The sequence below is a fragment of the Poromitra crassiceps genome (genome assembly GCF_964638095.1).
Source record: "Poromitra crassiceps genome assembly, chromosome: 7".
Taxonomy (NCBI): domain Eukaryota; kingdom Metazoa; phylum Chordata; class Actinopteri; order Beryciformes; family Melamphaidae; genus Poromitra; species Poromitra crassiceps.
The window spans coordinates 19,568,721-19,590,462 of record NC_139628.1 but is presented as its reverse complement, the minus strand read 5'-3'; the positions used below and the strand labels follow the sequence as shown (position 1 = coordinate 19,590,462).

Below are 21,742 nucleotides of genomic sequence, written 5' to 3'. Positions count from 1 at the left end.
TACGTATCGTATCGTGAACTGAGTGTATCGTGACACCCCTAGTATGAACACCTCGGCCCGAGGGCGGCGCTCTGAGTATGAACACCTCGGCCCGAGGGCGGAGCTCTGAGTATGAACACCTCGGCCCGAGGGCGGAGCTCTGAGTATGAACACCTCGGCCCGAGGGCGGAGCTCTGAGTATGAACACCTCGGCCCGAGGGCGGAGCTCTGAGTATGAACACGTTGGCCCGAGGGCGGAGCTCTGAGTATGAACACCTCGGCCCGAGGGCGGAGCTCTGAGTATGAACACGTTGGCCCGAGGGCGGAGCTCTAAGTATGAACTAGTTTTACAATTATTGAGAGTTGATTTGAGTTAATGAGTTATTAATTTGAGTTAGTGTGGACCAGTGATGTCACTGGTCCACACTTTAACACTCAATAACTGTCAAATTAAATGACAGACTTCAAAACCGTTTACAGTTTTCTGATATACTACTGATGTTCTAATGATACAAAGCTGGTTGAAAATGGGCGGAGTGTTCCTTTAAGAATCGATGCCATGGAGCGTATTGTTGACTTTTGGATTTCTAGCTAACTAACCAGCAGGCTAATTGTTCAAACCAACTGATGTTAATGTTAACAGTAGCCTAGCGACTCATAGCCACTAAAACTAGCTTCTACTAGGGTTAGGGTTAGTTAGTAAGGCATAATTGAATAATATCATTATCATTATTGCTATTATCATTTTGTAACAGGTTTACCATGGTCCAGCACAGAGCGCACTGGATTATTTCTCGGACATAGGTAGGGACATGACCTTACATTTTAATCATTTTATTTGTATCTGGGTTTTTTTAACCATTATCAAACCATTACCTAATCCCAACTGTTAAAACAAATCAAGACAAATCAAACAAACTTTTTTTTTTTTTTTACAAAACAACTTTGATGCTTAATCACCCCATAGGCCACAACAGCAGGCTGTAAATGTAACTTTAACTCCATTTCCCAGGATACACCTGTGAGCCTCATAACAACCCTGCGGACTTCTTTTTGGACGTCATCAACGGAGACTCCACCGCCGTGACCCTCAACAATGCAGACAAAGAAGGTAGGAGGCTGTGTGTGTGTGTGTGTGTGTGTGTGTGTGTGTGTGTGTGTGTGTGTGTGTGTGTGTGGGTGTGTGTGTGTGAGGGTGTGTGTGTGGGTGTGGGTGTGGGTGTGGGTGTGGGTGTGGGTGTGGGTGTGGGTGTGTGTGTGTGTGTGTGCATCTGTGCGTCTTTCACCGGCCGTGGTGCCTTCTGTCTCCACCCTCACTCTCTTGGACATTTGAACTGGAGGGTGAGGCGCCTATAGGCTAAATCTCACCCACACCACATTGTATGAGAGTTAAGTTATTTCATACATACAACAAATTGGTGAATACATTTAGAGTCCAATCTAATCTAAAAGACCACGTATATTTCTGGAAATCCTAAGTACAACATAACTCAATTTTTATGTCTAATATTTGAAGTTAAAAAAAAAACTTTTTTTTCCAGGTTTACATGTCAACCCAGATCCAGATCCAGAGTCTACCTCCACACAGGGAATCGAGGACAGACTGGTTCATGAATACCGAACCTGCAGTCACTACAAACAGACCAAGACAGAGCTGGGTAGGTATGAGAGCAAAAAGGTCACAGGTTCGATGCCCGAAAGAAGTCACAGTCAGTGTGGCAGAAGCCTGTTTGTGTAGAAACATGATTTTATGAGAAAATATTATATGATGATTGATTGATTGATTTTTATTAAATGTGTCATGCACTTGACAGTGCCCAGCCCTCATGGGCTTACAAGACACACAAATGATACATTATACAGTACAACATACGCCAACGCCGCAGTAATAAAACTAAATCACAGCATAACATAACATACACCATATCAGCAAAACAAAATCATTACATCATTTTCTGAACAGAACATTTTGCCTTAACTCCCATGCCTGGGAAAGAAAATTTCCAATAAAGAAAGTGCCTTTCTTAAAACACAACTCAAGTTTTTCATAATCGTCCATCTCAAAAAAGTCATCATAAATAGAGGACATTTTACTGAACAGTATCTCCCTTACCTCATCATAGACAGTACAATAGAATAGAAAATGAATCTCATTTTCAATTTCACCCAGGTCACAGAGCAAACAAAGTCTGTCTTCTTCAGGGGTAGCATTAAACCTACCAGTCTCCAGTGCCAAGGGCAACGTTCCAGATCGTAACTGTGCACACAAGGACCTTTTTCTTCTGTCGAGATGGAACTTGACATAAGGCTCTACAGAAAAACTGTCTTTTATAAGACGGTAGGTTCTTAACTTAGGCTTAGACCATAAGTCAACGGACCATTTATCTTTATACAAAAGGAACATATTACTCATGGTCTCTCGGATGTCACAAACTAATCTATTATGGAAAATAAATGATAAATCATTCGCATAGAATAAAGACATACTGTAAGTTCAGTTGTCCAGGGATGTCTATGGGCAATGTCCCAGTTAAATATCTGTTTGGTCAGTCTCTGATCAGACATCCTCACAAGTCTGTTCCATAATCGCTGCATTTGACCGTGATGTCTGATGTTTGGAGATTCCCATCCCATATCCCCACTGATGGCCAGAACTGATGTGCATTTATGAACTCCTAAAAAATAACGGATAGCTCTATAATGCACAGTATTACAGCTTAGGTGTTCCCGGGAACCCCAAACACCAGAAGCATAATCCGACATAGGACAAACACATGAATTATACAGTTGCGTGTAAGTATGAAAACCAAGATTACTACAATATTGAACCTTGTTCAATACAGATCCCAGGGCTGTGCCCGCTGATTGAGCTAAGACATTAACTCCCTCCTTAAATGTCATATGCTCATCTAGTGTTAAGCCCAGATATTTATACTGATCTGTATATGCTAATACTATTGATCCAAAATTAAATACAAAAGAACTCCTAGGCCTTATATATATATATATATATATATATCTGACCCAAGCCAAGACACAATGAGCAGGTTTAAACGCAAGGTGCGTTGTTTTATTTAAAGTCTCAAATCAGGATCTTCCCTTATCGGGGCAGGTTTCAGAATGACGTGAAGCAAATTAGGCTAGGGTTAGCCTGCGGGCCAACGCAGGGGAGTTTTCCCCTCAACGTTTGCCAGGGCTCCGTCCTCGGTTACGAGCTCCAGTAGCGTGCCTGTGGGCGAGAGGAGACATGAGCGGTCAGAGCACAGCAGACAGCCAACCTCATATGCTTAAGGAGAGGAGTGGAAATAGTACATACCGCCCGACAGCAAAGAGAGGTCCCGTCTCGAGGAGAGCCAGCCACACAGTGATCATTCAGAGCCGCCCTGTTAACTAGTCAGACTGATTAGGAATCTGTCTCAGCTGGGTGCGCCACGCTTGACAGCGCGCGGCTGTCAGCGCTCCCACTGATTCAATAGGTAATTTGGGAAATACCTCTCATTGATGACGAGGCCCAAACAGCGTCTCTGTTGGGAACCCCAGGCTCTGATGTCACTGTGGTGGCTGGTCGTCCTCCCCCTCTCACCTGCTGGGGGGTAAGCTGCCGAGACTCCACAATATATATATATACGGTACCGTAAATCCTCTAATAGTGGCCTTTACTCCATTAAAGGCCTCTACTCTAATAATGGCCGGGGGCACTGTCTGCACGGACAAATAAAGGCCTCCCTCCAATACAGGCCTCTCTGATTTGTTTTGTTGCCACAGGGCGTATTTTCACTGTGAAGCTGAATCTGATTCTTATTGACTGTGCTGAAAACTGGCCAGTCTGCCATTTGTTTTGTTGTTATGTGACATTGGGCACATTTACCGGGTATGTTATATTTTGCTAATACCTGTGGTATTCCAGTTTACTGATCTGATCGTTATTAAGACAACTTATCGTAACTGTGAAGTTAATTTATTTGCTTTGTGTTTGGTTTTCTGCAATATTTTGCAATAAAAGTCAGGAAATTAAAGGAGTATGTCCATGAGAGTTTAATATTAAGAAATAAAGGCCTCTACTCTAATATAGGCCTCGCTCCAACAAAGGCCCGCGGCTCTCTGCGGCTCAGTAAATAAAGGCCCCGGTCACTATTAGAGGATTTACGGTATATATATATATATATATATATATATATATATATATATATATATATATATATATATATATATATATATTATAGATTTTGGCTGTTGGGGTTTCATCAGATTTTAGTCAAATAAAGCATTGGCTTTTATTATGTGTAAAGATTATTGTGAAATTTGAATGCTAAATATAGTTTTGAAGTTCATAAATTCAAGGCGCCTACACATGATATTGAGAGGTCTGCACTTTTCTCACCACAAGGTAGAGCAATCTGGTGAGCGGAGCGCAAATCTGCAGGACAAGAGGCGAGCAGTTATCTTCTTCTGCTCTGATTGGTTGTGCTCATGAAAGGTCAGCGATAAGTAGCTCAGCGTTGAGATATGAAAAAACAAAAAACTCCAAGGCACTCTCCTTTAAAAAAGTTAAAATGCCTTTATTTAGATGGCAATGTCATTTTAGACTTTAAAAATCAACTTCGACGCGTTTCGGCATCTAGCCTTCTTCAGGAAGTCAATAGTCAAACAGATCTCCTGCCCCACCGGGGTCTTTATGTAGAGGTGTTAAGCCAATGGGAGACTGCCACAGAAGGTGCTGTTGGTTAGAGGGTGTACAAATACACAAACTCCAATAGATGGCAGCATTCTGGCCTACATTATGTCAAAAACATACAAACACTACACAAACAACACAATGGTTTTGAGCCACAATGTTGAGCAGAAACTGAATAAATAAAACAACAACATGAATAAATCACAATAGTAATACATTTACATCAGAACAATGTTTACAAATCAAAAAATAATAAATGTTTACAAAAAAACAGTGGACGTGGATGTGGTCAATGCCAAAAGCCTGTAATGTAGATGGATTGCTGTTGTGGAACTCCAGATAATGTCTAGCTATAGGGTATTTTAAATTCCCTGTACAAATCGCATAATCATGCTCTGCTAGTCTGTCCTGTAACCGTCTTTTGGTTCTTCCAATGTACAACACTTTGCAAATAGGTTGAGGCCACGTCTCGTCATAGACGCTGGTTAGCTGGCTCAGCCTGGCTGGGGGCGTGGTCAGGGTGGGGTAAAAACCCCCGTTCTATCCATTCAGCAAATTTAGAATTTAGCTGATAGCCCAGCCCAGGCAGACACGATCGGGGATTTAACCACCGCAGTAAACGCACATCTGAGCAGACGTCTTGTGTTCTGCTCTAGAACCCCCAAACCTGTAGTTTAGAGCCGCAGCACCGTCTTTTGGTGGGTCAGCCCATGAGATATATGGGCGGTTTTACCCCACTCGCGCGCCAGCCGTTTAACATTTTGTGGGCGTTCCCAGACATGCGGACTGTCTCTATCGGGCATTCTAGCCTGTAAATAACAAAGGAGGTTTTACAATTGATGAAGTGATTGATTGTGAATTTGTTCTGAGATGTAAAATTGACAAATGTCTTGGTCTGTACGACATTTGTGCAGCGGTTACAATGGCCACATTTGTAGGAGCCCTTAGGTTTTGGACCCAACCATGTGTGTTGGGTGTTTGGTGAAGATGGCTGTGTACCAGTTTATCCTGTAAAGTTGGGCATCTTCTGAAACTGATTAGTGGTGGCTCAGGGAAGACCTGACTGAGCATACCATCGCACTGTATAATACTCCAATTTCTATTTATAATCCGTTTGATGTTTTCTGCCTCTGTACTGTATGTTGTGACAAACACCACTCTCTCTTTTGTTTGTGTAGGGACATTTCTTTGTAGTAAAGATTGTCTGTCTAGGTGTTTGGCTCTAGTGTAGCTTTCTCAAGGGTAGTGTTACTATAGCCCCGTTTTTGAAAGCGTAACACCATTTCCTTTGATTTGGTCTCAAAATCCTTTTCCTGGTCACAGATTCTCCTCACTCGTTGAAACTGGCCATAAGGTACATTGTCCTTGAGCTATTTGGGATGGAAGCTATTTGCATGCAGTATAGTATTCCTGTCTGTTGGTTTTCTAAATACAGATGTATGTAGGGAACCCTGATTGTCTTTAAAGATCGTGAGATCTAAAACATGTATTCTCTCCTTACTGTAATCTAGAGACAGCTTAATGTTGGGGTTGATACTGTTTAAAAAGACATGGAAATCTTATACATGTAGCTCAGTCTCTGACCCAGACCAAACCAAACAGACATCATCAATGTAACGTCCCCACCAGATAATGTGCTTAACACATTCACTGCCAGCAGTTCTTTTTTTACTGTAGGTAGCTTCTGCCAAGGTTTTTTTTGAGGATTCTGGCTCATCTTTCAAGAGCCGAGGATTATTTTCTGCTAGGATTTTGTGAATACAAAATATCTCAAAAGAACTAATAGAATGTGTGCTTTCTCTGTCTAAAAGAGTTAGTTTGTAGAGTTAGTAGTTATGGAGGCATTAGCAGTTGAATACAGCATGGTTTCAGCGTCTGAAAATTTAAGCTGAGATAAATGGCTTTTTGTGAAATTCGATAGAACAGTCACTTTAACCATTTATTTTTGGCATCAGTAAGACGTCAGACATCTAAACAATAGTTTTGAACAGTAATTTCCTCCATAACAGCAGGAAACCCCCCTCTCCTTCAAACTCCTCCCTCCGTGGGCGTTCTCCTCCTCCCTCCTTTGCTCTGCAGTGGGTGTGTCACAAGCGAGTTGCTGCTGCCTGTCTGCTGCCTGGCTGCCCCTCGTCGGGCGAGTCTGGATGGGCTCGCTCGTTTCTTGGGGTTTCGGTTGAGAGCTTTGATGAAGCTTTTGCGATTCTGGGCTTATTTATGCTGCGTGTTTCAAAGTGTGCACCCAGTCTATTTTTGGAACCCCCCACCGTTGTGCGCCACCGAAAGCGTTTTCGCCAAACCATTCTACAGTATGAGAATGGTTTCCTCGCGCTTTCCCCTGCAGTTTTGGCTCGGCTTCTACTCTGGAGAGCACTGTCGCCACTTAGTGGGTCGGTGGAATGGGTTGTACACGTTCGGTGGCTCTCATATTTTTATAGGAGATGTAAAAGGGTTAGATCCACGTCCCACCGTCAAAAAAAAAAAAAAAAATTTTGGACGAGATATCTCGTCCACGGCAGTCAACCGTTGGTTTCTGCTTGACGAGATATCTCGTCCACGGCAGTGAACGTGTTAAGAAAGATATTTCTTTCGTTGTTAAACACAAAGTCTTCTTCCCATTTACCCAGGTATAGACCTGCATAAGATGGACTATAACAAGCCCCCATAGCACATCCTTTTAAACATTTTTCAGTGTTGAGATATGTTTACTTTGAGCGCAGAGCAAAGTGGCAAAATCGAGCCGTGCGCGTCGCCAAGGGTAGTGCTGCCGCCTAGTGGATAAGCGCCGCTCTCCCCCTATAGGAAAACAACGGGACAGCGTGCGAACAGCTGTTTCACCGTGGATCATGTGTCGGCACCTTTAGGGTGACGAGCAGAATTAGCTTACTTTGTCAAACTTTGAGACCGTTTTTTCTCAAAAACATAGTTTGGAAACAGTCAAGGGGTGCGTCTCACTCAATCTTTGGAGTACAACGATAATTTTGATATCAGCAGAAAGCTTACGTTCTCCTGTTTCCAACGCTGTATACAACTCAAAATGTGTGTGTCCCATCAACAGCCATGTGTCCCGTGGAAGCGTTTGAGAAGACACTGAACCCTTACCTGCTACCTTTCCCATTTGTTGAGGATCACAGGATGTTGAATTAAGTACTAAATAATTCTGAGGTACCCTGTGGCAGGTATTGTCCATTCATCAATACTTACACTTAGAGCGAAAGTTGTCTTCACATTCTTCAATGCGTTAGAATCGGACAAGGATGCACCATGTCCCTAGCCTGTTAGAATCCATGTCCCTCACATTCTGTTTCCTTCTGCCGAGCCCTCTGGCCTCCAACCTGGGGTGGGCATTTCAGAAATGAGAAAGTGTATGGGCCAAAAAGGACCTTGCCCCTCATAGTTGACATCGTAATCGGCCAAACAGTAATGGCGGCTCCCGTGGCTCTGCGGCTCCCGAAGCAAGGAGCGGTAACCTTAAAGGATGGCCTTACCGGTAATCGACCCATTTTGTATCATTAATATTCTCTGTAATAGAAGCACATGGGCAGCCTTTATCTTCTCTCTCTGTTTACCTCACGGAGAAAAATGCTCTTGCTCCTGTCAGGCAGAAACTCCACCCCGCCAGCTGCAAGTCATTAAGGCTCGTTAAGGCTCTCAATGTGATTCTCCGCGGATGTGCTCATACTTAAAAAATAAAAATAAACAATAACAGCCGCCCTCGGAGCAGATTCCACGTCTCCAGCAGAACTTCCGCAGCTCCATTGTGACGCGTTATGATGTAAAACGCGTCGGAACAGAACGCTTTGCCAGAGGAGGAAATGGGAGATCTCTGTGAGGAAAACAGAGAGAGAAGGTAAACACTGGCCATGTGCTTATATTACTGAGATTATTAATGATACAAAGAGGGTTAATTACCGGTAAAGCCATCCTTTAATGTCCGTAGAGTTTACACAGCCGTAATTGCAATTAATCGGTGGAAAAGACATTTTCGCTGTTCTTCCAAGTGGATTTGGATTGGACTGATTGGCTAAATGACTGGATTTTGCGACGCTGACAACTCTGTCAAGGCAAGTACCCGACCCACTGAAATGACTGTGCACAGATCACATTATCAGAATGCTTATAGCCAGGCTACACTTTCCCCCTATATTAATGGACAGCATATCAAGTTGTTTGCGGATGATATCATCCTTTTGGCTTCAACAAGACTATGATCTCTGATGCATAGAGTATGACTTGTTAACACCAAATTCCGTGTTGGTGGCATGTAAAGTGTTGAAATTTGGTTTTGCCGGCATGAAACAGTTATGTGAGATCTTTGTCCCTCACTGATGATCCCGAGTTCTGAGTTCTAACTGGAAAAATTTGATTTGCGAATATAATCAGACGAAATAAAAAAAAAATCCGCGGGGCAGCTGACCTCAATCTTCTTATAGGGTGAGTTCAATGATGTTGGATTCAAGCTGCTGTTTGTCCACGGTGAGAAGAGTCAGCTGAGAGGTTCCCATGTGGATGTAAGAATATGGATGTAGGAAACAGGCTTCTTAAATGACTCAAAAGCAAAACAGCACCTTTGGCGCTCTTTATCGCTTTCAGAAAGAATCATTCTGGGTAAGCCGACGACCACGCGTCCTCCCTCCAGAATCGTCACCTACAACACCAACTTCCTGACCCAGTTCAGATGGGTTCTCAAGAGAACTTTCCGCAACCTCATGCTCAACCCTCAGACCTCCTTCGCTCAGGTAAAAACACCTCGCTACTTCACTTTCCCTGTCATGTCACTAACTCAAGTCCACTCAGTGCAGCAAAGGACAAGAAGGACATCAGGAAATTAACCAAAAAAATCACATTTTCTTTGGCAGTTTCACCATATTCTCGTTTTCTGTCACTTTCCCTTAGTTATCAATGCTTTGCTGCTCTTTCTCTCTTGGCAGTAAACAGTCACAATGCATTCTTCTCTTTCTGTGTTAGAATAGTATTCGGTTTTGTATTTACTTGAAAATGCCTTACTGACTTACTTAAGTGTATCCAATTAATTTAGCTCATCATATGGGATTGCAAATACTCACATATTCCCAAATCACATAGTGATAATTTACCATATTCACTATAGATAATTATTACATTGATGTATTATTACTGACTGTATTGGTATTCTGTGTGTCTGTCTAGATAGGGGTAACGATCTTCCTCGCTTTAATAGTAGGCGCCATTTTCTTTGACGTCAAGGACGATCAGAGTGGGATTCAGAACAGGTATTCTATTAGATTCAATTCTATTCTATGCTATGCTGCTTTTACTTTATCCACTAAGGTGGTGTGTCCACAGGAAGCTTATTTTTTTGGAGCTGCCAGGACCTTCCTGCAGTGCATTCTCTATGGTTAGGATGCTCTAGCAGCGCTGCTCCTCCCAGCACCACACCTGGCGTTTAAGCGGTCTCTGTGGCTAGTGTTCTTGCGTGGAGCACTCTGGGTGCCTCAAACAGAGAAAAGCTACACTTTTTGGCGAGGCACGCGGCTTATCAATGCCACTTTTTTGACCGCAACAAATAAGTGCTCCACGTGTGCTGTGTGTCTGGGCGCGTTGGAAGTGCTCTGGACATTTCCAAAGCACACCAACCTGAAAAAGCTGCTTCCTGCGGGCATGGCCCCTAGGCCTAACACTTTATTTCTCTTGGGTTTGGCATTCATCAATTGTATAAATATTGTTTATTGATGACATGTTGTAACTTAGTTTTGAGTGTTATTTATTTATTTGACAAAAATTCTAATTTATATATATTATGTTATATATTTAATAGCAGCAGCAGTAGCATCCTACTTGTTGTAAGTAGTGCTCTTTCTGTAATTCTGTAGTTGTATCATGGTAGGTTGTTTTTGATTGTTGCGATCAAACTGCTTGATTTTGCGATGCAATTAGCAATGTTTTCAGTAAAAAAAAATGTTCTCTGTAAAATTACGGGAACTGGCAAAAATTGCAAGTTAAGGATTTCTGGTGGTTGCCCCCCGACGCCCCAACGACTACCTAATGGCAACTTTTCTCAAAAATCACAATGTAATTGTTTTACTTTAACTGGCAAAAACTGCAAGTTGAGGAACCTGTTTTAGTATTTTGCCGTTTTGCAGAGAAATCGTGGGAATTTTGAAAAATTGCCCCTGCAAATGATGGCGGAGATTGGTTGAATTTACGTTAATTATTGCGAATGCAATACTGTCCTGGAGGGACTGATTATCTGTAATAAATCTGCTTTTCTGCTGTCTGTCAGGTTCGGTGCTCTCTTCTTCATCACCATCAATCAGTGTTTCAGCTCCTTGTCATCCGCCGAACTCTTCATCGCAGAGAGGAAGCTCTTCATGTGGGTCACACACACACACAAACACACACATGCATGCACGCACGCACACACATGCACGCACGCACACACACACACACACACACACACACACACGCACATGCATGCACACACATGCACGCACACACGCACACACACACACACACACACACACACACACATCCATGCACACACACACATCCATGCACACACACACACACACACACACACACACACATCCATGCACACACACACACACACACACACACACACACACACACACACATACCCCTACACAAACCTAAAAGGATGTATTTTCAACATTATGTCTATGACAGCATTTTCTTGTCTCAAATCAAAGTCAGTTGCTTTGTTTTTCAATACATCGTATGGTGTTGACATGCAGCATTTCGTTTAGCTTTTGTAAACACTAAAGGATAATTTCAGTATTTTTTAACCCCGACCCTATTTTCATATTTTTCTTAACACATTGACTGCCAGCCCTTTTTTCAATGCTGTAGGTAGGTTCTGCCAGGTTTTTTTTTTAGGATTCTGGCTCATTTTACAAGAGCCGAGGATTCTTTTCTGCTAAGATTTTGTGAACACACAATATCTCAAAACAACTAATAGAATGTGTGCTTTCTCTGTCTAAAAGAGTTAGTTTGTAGAGTTAGTAGTTATGTAAGCATTAGCAGTTGAATACAGCATGGTTTCACCGTCAGAAAAACGGCTTTTGTGAAATTCGATAGAACAGTCACTTTAACCATTCATTTTTGGCATCAGTAAGACCTAAACAATAGTTTTGAACAGTAATTTCCTCCATAACAGCAGGAAACTCCCCTCTGCTTCCAACTCCTCCCTCCGTGGGCGTTCTTCTTGGCTGCAGCGGCCGTGTCACTCACAAGCTTGTCACCAGTCTCACTGCTTTGCTGCTGCTGTGCGGCTGTGCCTGTCTGCGCGGCCGCTCTTTGAGGAAGTCTGGTTGGACTCGCTCGCTTCTTGGAGTTTTGGTTGAGAGCTTTGATGAAGCTTTTGCGATTCTGGTCATATTTATGCTGCGTGTTTCAAAGTGTGTTCCATCCGTAATCTATTATGCAAATTTGCAATCCCGCACTGCCAGCAATCAGCGCGAAAACGAAAGCGTTTTCGCCAATCCATTTTCATGAGAATGGCTTCGTCACACTGCTTTTTGCTTGCCTTCCTCTAGTCAGGAGTGCACTGTCGCCACTTAGTGGGTCGGTAAAATAGATTATACACATTCAATACCTCCAATTCTGGTATAGGAGACGTAAAAGGGGTTGATCGATGTCCCACCGTCAATTTTTTTTTTTTTTATGTAAGCCGAGATATCTCGTCATTGGCACTCAACGTGTTAATGTGAGAAGATGTTTTTTTTTTTTTATTGGTGCAGTTTTGACATAGATGACAGCCGCTTTGCCCACATGCCCCTCCGGCATCAGCAGCCTGCACGTACGTCCACTAAACAAGCTTATTTTAGCAACGGGCACAGGCTCAGATTGTTATTGTAAAAGAGAGAGAGAGAATGAACGCTTGTATTGACCTTGCAGCAGCGTGTTTGTTCACCCACTCTCTCTGTCTGCTGCTCGCTCCTCTCTGTCTCTCCATGGCCACGCCTCAGTTTGGATTCGCGTTACTCCGGCTCAACGAAATACGGGCGGCCATCAAATTTGAATGCTTCGTCCATCTTCTCGAGATCAGCGAAATGTTCAGCCATAGCTTCCGAAATCTTTTAGCTACACTTTCTTTTGCATTACCCCAAGCGAAACATGGCAGCCCAACTGTAGCTGATTTTTCCTGCCACAACACAACTCTTCGCGAGACTTTCAGGCTTACACAGTCCAGAGCCATTGAAGCAGGCAGATAGAGGTCAATGATAGGAGTGCTTCCACTTCTCTCTGTATCATATAATAACCAGTGGCAGCTGGTGACTCAAAAGATTGGGGAGGACAGGAGGAAAAACCAACCAACGAGTTGACCCGAGACAAAACCTATTAGTCTATATGGCTGGACTGTGTGTGATGGGTTTATACGGGTGTGTATCTTATATTTACCTCTCAGACGACACGATACGCATCTCCATAAATCGTCTGCGCTACAATTACAAAATTGATACAGTTGTAACGATTTGATACAGAACAATATAGCAGTAATCTGATAGGATTCGATGAATCTCAGATATGCTGCAATCCAGTTTAATTCATTATGTGTTGTGATGTGACATGTCATTTCCCAGAATGGCTTAATGCAGCTCATTGGTTATTGTTGTATTTTAATTATAATAACCTTTTATTTTTGCCTAACACTATTATGCTGATGTGGTGAAATACTGTGACTTATAGTGACATACGGCACAGTATTCTGAATCTAATTGAAACATTTATGCTTAGACAAAAGTGTTATTGCCAGCATCATCCATTGAAAATCACTGGGCATAAGAGACTGGGTTTTGTATTATCGAACTAGCTGCTGGCTAGCAACGACTGTTGTTGTTATGTATTCAGATATCGGCTATTCTCTCTATCTCTCTCTTTCTTTCCCTGTCTCTGTCTCTCTCTCTCCAGTCATGAGTCTATCAGCGGTTACTACATGGTGTCTGTGTACTTCCTGTCCAAGATCCTGTCTGACATCATCACCCTGAGGACCATCCCCACCATCGCCTTCACCTGCGTGGCCTACTTCATGATCGGTGGGCAGGAAACACATGGGCCCATAGAGCAGTTCATACAGCCCTTCAGAATAAGATACAAGCGAGGGCGTCTGGGTAGTGTAGGGGTAAAAGCACTTTCATATAGCCTACCACTGTGAGACTCGGGTTCAATTGCCAGCAGCAGGACATGCTGGCAGGGTGGAATAGCGTGATCCTCTCACGCGCTACGTCCTGCAGGTGAAACTCCTCGCTGTCAGATGAAAAGAAGGACAGCGGGGTAAATTGGCCAAGTGCAATTGTGTGTGTGTGTATATATATATATATATATATATATATATATATATATATATATATATATATATATATATATCTTCTTTCACAGGTTTTGGTATAACAGAGAGACTTTTATCCTGAAAGGCTGTGTGATGTGTGCTACCATTAGCGTTAGCTCCCAGCTCCTTATTATATTATATATATTATATTATATTATATTATATTATATTATATTATAATACATTATATTAGAGAGACTTTTATTCTGAAAGACTGTGTGATGTGTGCTAGCATTAGCTCCCAGGTCCTGTCCAAGTCTCAAGCAATTCAAACAAACTAGAGTCTAGCCCTGCAGCAATAGAAACCTCAATAAGTTGTCCCCGTGTGTGTGTGTGTGTGTGTGTGTGTGTGTGTGTGTGTGTGTGTGTGTGTGTGTGTGTGTGTGTGTGTGTGTGTGTGTGTGCGTGTGCGTGCGTGCGTGCCTGTGTGTGCGTGCCTGTGTGCGTATGCAGGTCTCAAACCCACAGCAGAAGCCTTCTTCCTCTTCTGGTTCTCTGTGACCCTGGTCTCCTACACAGCCACCGCCATGGCTCTGGCCATCTCCGCCGACCAGACGGTGGTCGCCATCGCCAACCTCTTCATTACCATCGGCTTCGTCTTCATGATGGTGAGACGCACGCACGCACGCACATTTTTTTTTTAAACAAATCTGACGCAAACACACTGGAAAAGGAAGCAGTGCCGCATGTAAATTCAGCTCGAGCAGGAGACTGACTGTTCACACCATAAGTGTGCTTTGCTCCGCCCCGTCACAACTTGTACTGACTTCCTGCCTGGCTGTAAAATAGACCTGACCGGTCTAATCTGTTAACAAGGACGCTGAAATGAAACTGCCTGCGCTTCCAGACGCTTCGCCTCACTTCCATTTCCAGTGTGTTTGGGCTGGGAGGATGCATGCCCCTGGACTCTGCCCCTGGCCTCAGCCCCTGGACTCCATTACTCCCCTTGTAGAGTGCCAAAGTCACACCCTCTTCCGGCTTCTGCATACGGCCTAGGGATTTCATCTGGCCTTATCTTTTTTCAAAAATCCTTGTGAAAAACAGTTTTACTTGGTCGAAATGTCTATGGAAAAATTAAGCGGTTCCAAACCTTTTCCGACTTGTCGCCAACTTGAAAATCTCACAAATGTTTGCGACCCACCAGCGTTGGGCAAGTTACTTTCAAAATGTAATATGCTACATAGTACTAGTTACTTTCATTTGAAAGTAATAAGTTACTTTACAATATTACTGTCTGTGTAGAGTAACTTTTTACTTATTCCACTACTTTTGCATTACTTTTACCAAAACAACAGCAGCAGCAGAATGACATCGCCCCCCCGGAACCATCTCGAAAAAGAATTTCAACCCCCTTGAAGTCAGTGTAGACAATGCAAAATGCAATTGTATTATTTTCCTTTTCTTATTGTCATCTATAGTGGTTATTTGCATAAAAACACAGGAAATGATTGTATCTTTATTTAAATAGGTGCTTTGATTAAAAACATTTAACTCAATTTGTAAGTTGAGTTACCGGTACTTGACAAAGTAACTGGTATACTGAACTCCTATAAGTAATAAGTTATATTACTGAGTTATTGTATTGTATATGTATTTTTTGTAATGAGTTACCCCCAACACTGTGACCCACAACTGACCATAAACAGTACGGAGGATAATGCGTTCTCAGAGCACTTTTTATTTGAACAATAAAAGGAGCTGTCCATCAGCACCACACTGACAACAGAAACTAAAAGTGAGAGGCTGTCTGCAATAGAGAGTACCGCAGGGATGACGTGTTTTTGTAGCATTACCCAGAAATCAGCGCCCTGGCTGCTGGTTCTTGGGGAAAAGGCTTTTTGTATGAGGATTTTGGTTCTGCCTGAAATCTCTACTGAATTTTTCCATTGGTTGGGGGTGAAAAGAAACCTATTGTAGGCAGAGTTCCCAGCATGCTCTGGGCTAGATGTGTTTATTAACGTGCTTTGGGAGGTTAGTTAAAGGACTTCCTCTTCTATATGCGTGATGTTAGTTATCTGCAAGGTTATGTGTCGACTAATAGTGCTGTTCTGCATGTTAATTACATTTCAACATTGTGAAGCAATGTTAGCACCATGGATGAGTCGGCTGTGCAGTTCAGTGACCCCCTCTGAGATGCTGTGTGTGGGCGAGTGAGTGTGTTCTAATGCAATACACAACATGTCCTGTAGTCTGAGATGCTGTGTGGGCGAGTGAGTGTGTTCTAATGCAATACACAACATGTCCTGTAGTCTGAGATGCTGTGTGGGCGAGTGAGTGTGTTCTAATGCAATACACAACATGTCCTGTAGTCTGAGATGCTGTGTGGGCGAGTGAGTGTGTTCTAATGCAATACACAACATGTCCTGTAGTCTGAGATGCTGTGTGGGCGAGTGAGTGTGTTCTAATGCAATACACAACATGTCCTGTCTTGTGTTACATGGGGCGCAGGATTTGCTAATAAAACGGAGATCTTCTCTTTTTGACTGTGCTTGTTGCAATATTTCCCAAACCTTTGATTGGGTGGGCAAGATTCATGTCTGAGTGGGCATTGCGGTTTCATAGTGACGGACGGGTTTGAGAGCGACACGCAGGGAGCGGAAAATAAATCCATTAATGGGTTAGGGTTAGGGTTCTTTTTTTGGGGGGGAGAATGGCCTGCCTGTACAGTTGGGCCCCTAAACTCTAACCTAAACTATACCTAAACCTAAACCCTCTCTCTCTCTCTCTTTCTCTCCCCCACCCCCCTCTCTCCAGATCTTTGCAGGTCTGCTGGTGAATCTTAACTCTATTGCTAGCTGGCTTTCTTGGTTGAAATACTTCAGTATACCACGATATGGGCTCGCTGTAAGTACACACGCACGCACAGCACACCCACACACACACACACACACACACACACACACACACACACACACACACACACACACACACACACACACACACACACAGTGATACTGGTCTGTCTCTTCAGGCTCTGCAGGTGAATGAGTTTGTGGGTCTGAAGTTCTGTGGGCCCAACAGCACCCTCATACCACCCGGAAACCTCCCGCCCGGACTCAAGTAAGACACACGCACACACACCAATCTTACTTCACTATTCCCTGGACTGGAGACTTATCCTAACCCTAACCATAGTCTGACTGCCTGGAAGCAGGCTGTGCGTCTAAGCTCTGCCACTGGTGCCCAGCATTTTAGTCGGCAGCGGAAGGAAATCCCTTTCCGCTCCCTGCAAGCTCTGCCATTGGCTCCGACCATTTCACTCGGAGGGAAGGGGAATCCGTTTCCACTCCCTGCGTGTCGCTCTCAAAGGCCTCCACCGCTGTGAAACAACAACAACGCTAGCTACCAAGCTAGCGTTGCGACATGCTGAAAATGACACGTTTTGACGAATATTTGGATTGTGCAATAAACAGGTCTGCTTGGTACTTTCGGTGGATGGATGTAAAGATAACGGAGCCTTTTTCCCCCGGTAGACCAGAGTGAGAGTAAGAGGAGCCAGACACTCACTCTCCTGCACTGATACAGTGCAAAACGGAGATAGTCTGGCAATCAATCAATCAATCAATCAAACAATTTATTTGTAAAGGGACAGTGTATTAATCAACATTTGACAATCAGTAATGTAAATGTACCCGAGTTCATGTACCATTCATCGGCAGTCCCTTTGCCCGGTGTTGATCGGCATCCTAGAATAAAAAAAACTTGCAATCGAGACTAAAGCCTAGGATACACTAGACAACTTTCAAAGTCTTCACAGATTATGAAAAGATTGGGGAGTATACCTCACCTGAAGATATAGTATACCAATCCTGAAGATTTTTTATGACGACTGAAAAACCGGGGGTCATACACTACACGACTGCCTCAGACGAGGGAGCACACGCCACACGACTTGTCAGGGCAACTGAACCCAACTTTAAAGGGGCGGCTGTAGCTCAGGAGGTAGAGCGTGTCATCCACTAATCGCTTTGGATAAAAGAGGTCGGTGGTTCGATCCCCGCCTCCTCCAGTCTGCATGTCGAAGTGTCCTTGGGCAAGATACTGAACCCCAAATTGCTCCTGATGGTGTGCCAGCACCCTGTGTGGTAGCCTGCCGCCATCGGTCAATGAATGGGTGAATATACCTACTGATTGTAAAGCGCTTTGGATAAAAGCACTATCTAAATGCAGGCCATTTACCATTTTACCATAAAGCAGAGGTTACACTATACGATATTTCCCCTGATTTTACACAGGATTTCCAATGGGCACAGTCTGTCCTGGTTTACTCTATCTGCAGCTGTTGTGCCAGTCATTACCGAAAATCGGTTAGTGGTTACTGGGGTACAGATTCTAATCGTCAAGTGTACACTGCCCCGCGACGCCAGTCAGAGACACAACGAGTATATGAAACATGTTTGAATTCCAAAGCCGATTCTGGACACAATCGTATAGTGTACACTGGTCAACAACTCACATGCATATGGATCCCAACAATATCCAATGAAAAACTATGAGGCAATGAGGCAAAAACAGTCAAATAGCTCGTCATTCTTCATACAATCGATATTTCTGATACCAAGGCACACGTGAATAATACAGGCACGAGTGCAATGTCTCAATTACAAAATCAAAGACGACACGCTAAAGCAGTTTGCTCACAGTTGTCAAGTCAGCCAAAATAAAATGGAAACTTCCCGTTACAACTTTCAAAATAAAAGTATATACCATTGCAACTTTTTGTGTGTGATCCGAAATACCCCAATACCAAAATTAGGAAATAAAGAATACATTTGCATAGAAACCTGTTTTACATTTAGCATAATGGTGTGCCTTATAAAAGTCAATTTTAAACCGTAGTGAGTCATGCAGTAATACATGAACGCTTTCATTTTGAAAGTAAAATCGTCTAACTTCCGTATGGTTAGTAGCCACGAAAGCTCATTGTTTTCACGTGAGTTTGCTGGGTTCAGTTGGGTTCAGTTGCTGTGAGAAGTCGTGTAGTGTATGGTCCCTCGTCTGAGGCAATCGTATAGTCAGTGTATGACCCCCAGTTGTTCAGTTGTCATAAATAAATATTCAGGAACCAGTCGGGTAGTGTATAGCCTACTCCCCAGTCTTTTCATAATCTGTAAAGATTTGTAGTTGTCTAGTGTATAATAGGCATAATGCAGTGAACTCACATGACAACAAGAGCTCTTGCAGCTACTGACCATACGGGAAGTTTTACCTTCAAAATAAAAGCGTAAATGTATGACTCATTGGCTTTTCGAAGGCACAACTTCATTTACAACAGGTCTCTCCGCAAAAGTTTTCTTTATTTCCGCTTTGGTACTTGGGGCATTTCGAATCACACAAAAGAAACGGTGCAATGGTATTTTCATTTAAATTTTATTTTGAAGGTTATAACCAGAAGTTTTGGTTTTATTCTGGCTGGCTTGACGCTGCTCAGGTGCTATTTTTAGTTTTGATGTTGTAAAGTAATTGAGTCTTCCATGTATTTTATTCGCGTGTGCCTTGGTATCAGAAATTTTAATATAAATGTATGAAGAATAACTAGCTAGTTGACTGCTTCTTGGTGTGGACTAAACACTGGATTAGCTTGACTCCATCAGCTGAATACTGTAGCGACCCAGAGTTTGACATGTCGGTGGCGATTATGACGTTACGTGAAGGCAGTAGTCTCTTAAAACAGACTGTCTCATCTACATCCGGCGAATGCAGCTATACAGTCTGTACGTTACACCCCCAGAACATGCACAAGGAAGTTGGGAAAAAAACCTTCAGACAGGAAAGAAGTTCGACGGAATCCGACCAATCACGACACGTGTGTCCACGAAAAATGCGGCATATTGGATTCTGATTGGACTATATGAGCGGAAGACCCGCCTTTCTACTTCCCATTCCGGTTGGTGCATGATTCTCCCCCACGAAGTACAGACGGTATGGCGGAAGCATTTGAAAATTGCGGAAGCCAAGAGACTATGAAGGCAGCGGACCAGCCAGTGTGTAGGGGACTTCCGGTCTCGGGTGGGGGGCCAGTCTGAAGATACGAGGAAGCGGACTGGACGTGTGTGTAGCTAGGAGCTGTGTGTGTGTAGCTAGGAGCTATGAGTGTGAACCGCGGGAATAAAGACTGTACCAAGTATTGCCTCTTCTCCTCCTCATTAATGATCCCGGGAGCGGATTATTACAATAGTTTTTCAATATTGACGGGGGATCGCACATTAGAGTTGTTGGTGAGTTTACACACGACAGACTCCAGAATCGGTGTAGAAATTCAAACGTTTGATATAATCATTATTGTGCCTCCGACTAGCGTTGGGAGGCAGTACACACTAGAGTTGACGATTAGAATCTGTACCCCTCATACACTTACAGATTTTGGTCACGCCAACTGCCCACAACAACTGATGACTAGTGTAGACAAAGACAGACAGAGCCCAACTGGGACTAACCTTAAAGTAAACTGAAACTGAAGTAGATATTAGCAGAGCTCTTTTTAGGGCTGGGCACACAGCTCCACAATAGTGAAGAAATTTGCTATTGGGAGACGAGCAATGGGCACGCCCTGGGTTATACCCAGCTTGTGGACCTAAAGGGGGAACGTCTGCAAAGGGGCGTGTCAGTGGTTGGTGACACCAAAGAAGAAAAAAACGTCAGTCTGACACTGGCACGTAAGGATACCTCCAGAAATTAAAACCTAAAAAGGGCTCTGCTAATATCTATGAACTTGAGTTTACTTTAAAACTTTTGCCTTCTGCTCAGGTGCACGGGGGAGCAGTTCCTGGACGATCAGGGAGTTGATTCCTCAGTCTGGGGTTTCTGGCAGAACCACCTGGCCCTGGGCCTCATGACAATCTGCTTCCTCACCATCGCCTACCTCAAACTACGCTTCATCAAGAAGTTCACCTAGACCTTCATCATCATCATCATCATTGTCATCATCATCATCAACAACAACAACAACATTGTCGTTGTCGTCGTCACCTTTATTCCCAAGTTTCTTTTTGATACCTTTCCTCAATGAAATTTTCAGTATGTGATCCTTTTTGCACCTCAAAACCGACATTACCAGACATTGCAGTATTGATGAGCATTGTTTTCCAATACACAGACTGATTCTCTGGACATGAAAATTAACTTAATATCGGCAGAAAACAAAAACAAAAATGCACTATCGCCAGAAAACAAAGAAAATTTACTTTTATATATCAAAGAAATATATCATAATATCATGGATCATGGAATATAATCATAACCCTGTATGCAGATATATATATATTTTGTCATTATTTAATTTTGCTTTGACTCCATTGTTGTTAATTAGCCAATTTGAAATGTTTTTTAAACTACAGTATTTGCCTCATTCATTCTAAGGACAGAGTTCACATTTTTACTGTGATTTTCTTGCAGATATGATATTTTTTGATAGGAACATTTTTTTTAACTTAATATCACAGCCTCCCATCTGAAGTTAGCATATTAATTTCCATTTACAGCTGATTCTAATATTGGAGCCCTCCTGATCTGATCTGATCTGATCTGATCTGACATGATTTATTTTTAGTCTTATATTCACTGTTTATGGACGATAAAAAGCTGTAAGTTGTGATTTATTTTTTCCACTCCTTTCTAATGTATTTCAATCTTTTCACAGCTGATACTGTAAACTGTAAAATGATATTTGCACTTTAAGCCTCACACTGTAAGAGCAAAAGAAGAAATTGTTCCACAAATGAGTGAATTATATGATTTGTTTAGAAGAATAAACAACTGAC

At 42.9% G+C, this 21,742-nt stretch overlaps 1 protein-coding gene across 1 annotated transcript in view; it reads left to right on the top strand.

Annotated features, from left to right (window-relative positions):
* Nucleotides 1-20,877, top strand: part of LOC310779276 (broad substrate specificity ATP-binding cassette transporter ABCG2-like) — a gene marked incomplete at its 3' end in the record, with an annotated part of 52,612 nt that extends 31,735 nt beyond the window's left edge. Inside the window, exons 9-19 of the mRNA XM_083639797.1 lie at nt 735-783; nt 992-1,090; nt 1,521-1,637; nt 9,248-9,393; nt 9,824-9,906; nt 10,917-11,006; nt 13,565-13,689; nt 14,436-14,590; nt 16,737-16,826; nt 16,954-17,042; nt 20,730-20,877. Coding sequence (XP_083495923.1) covers nt 735-783; nt 992-1,090; nt 1,521-1,637; nt 9,248-9,393; nt 9,824-9,906; nt 10,917-11,006; nt 13,565-13,689; nt 14,436-14,590; nt 16,737-16,826; nt 16,954-17,042; nt 20,730-20,877 — 1,191 coding nt within the window. The remainder of the gene's footprint in view (nt 1-734; nt 784-991; nt 1,091-1,520; nt 1,638-9,247; nt 9,394-9,823; nt 9,907-10,916; nt 11,007-13,564; nt 13,690-14,435; nt 14,591-16,736; nt 16,827-16,953; nt 17,043-20,729) is intronic.
* Between the last annotated feature and the right edge of the window lie 865 nt (nt 20,878-21,742).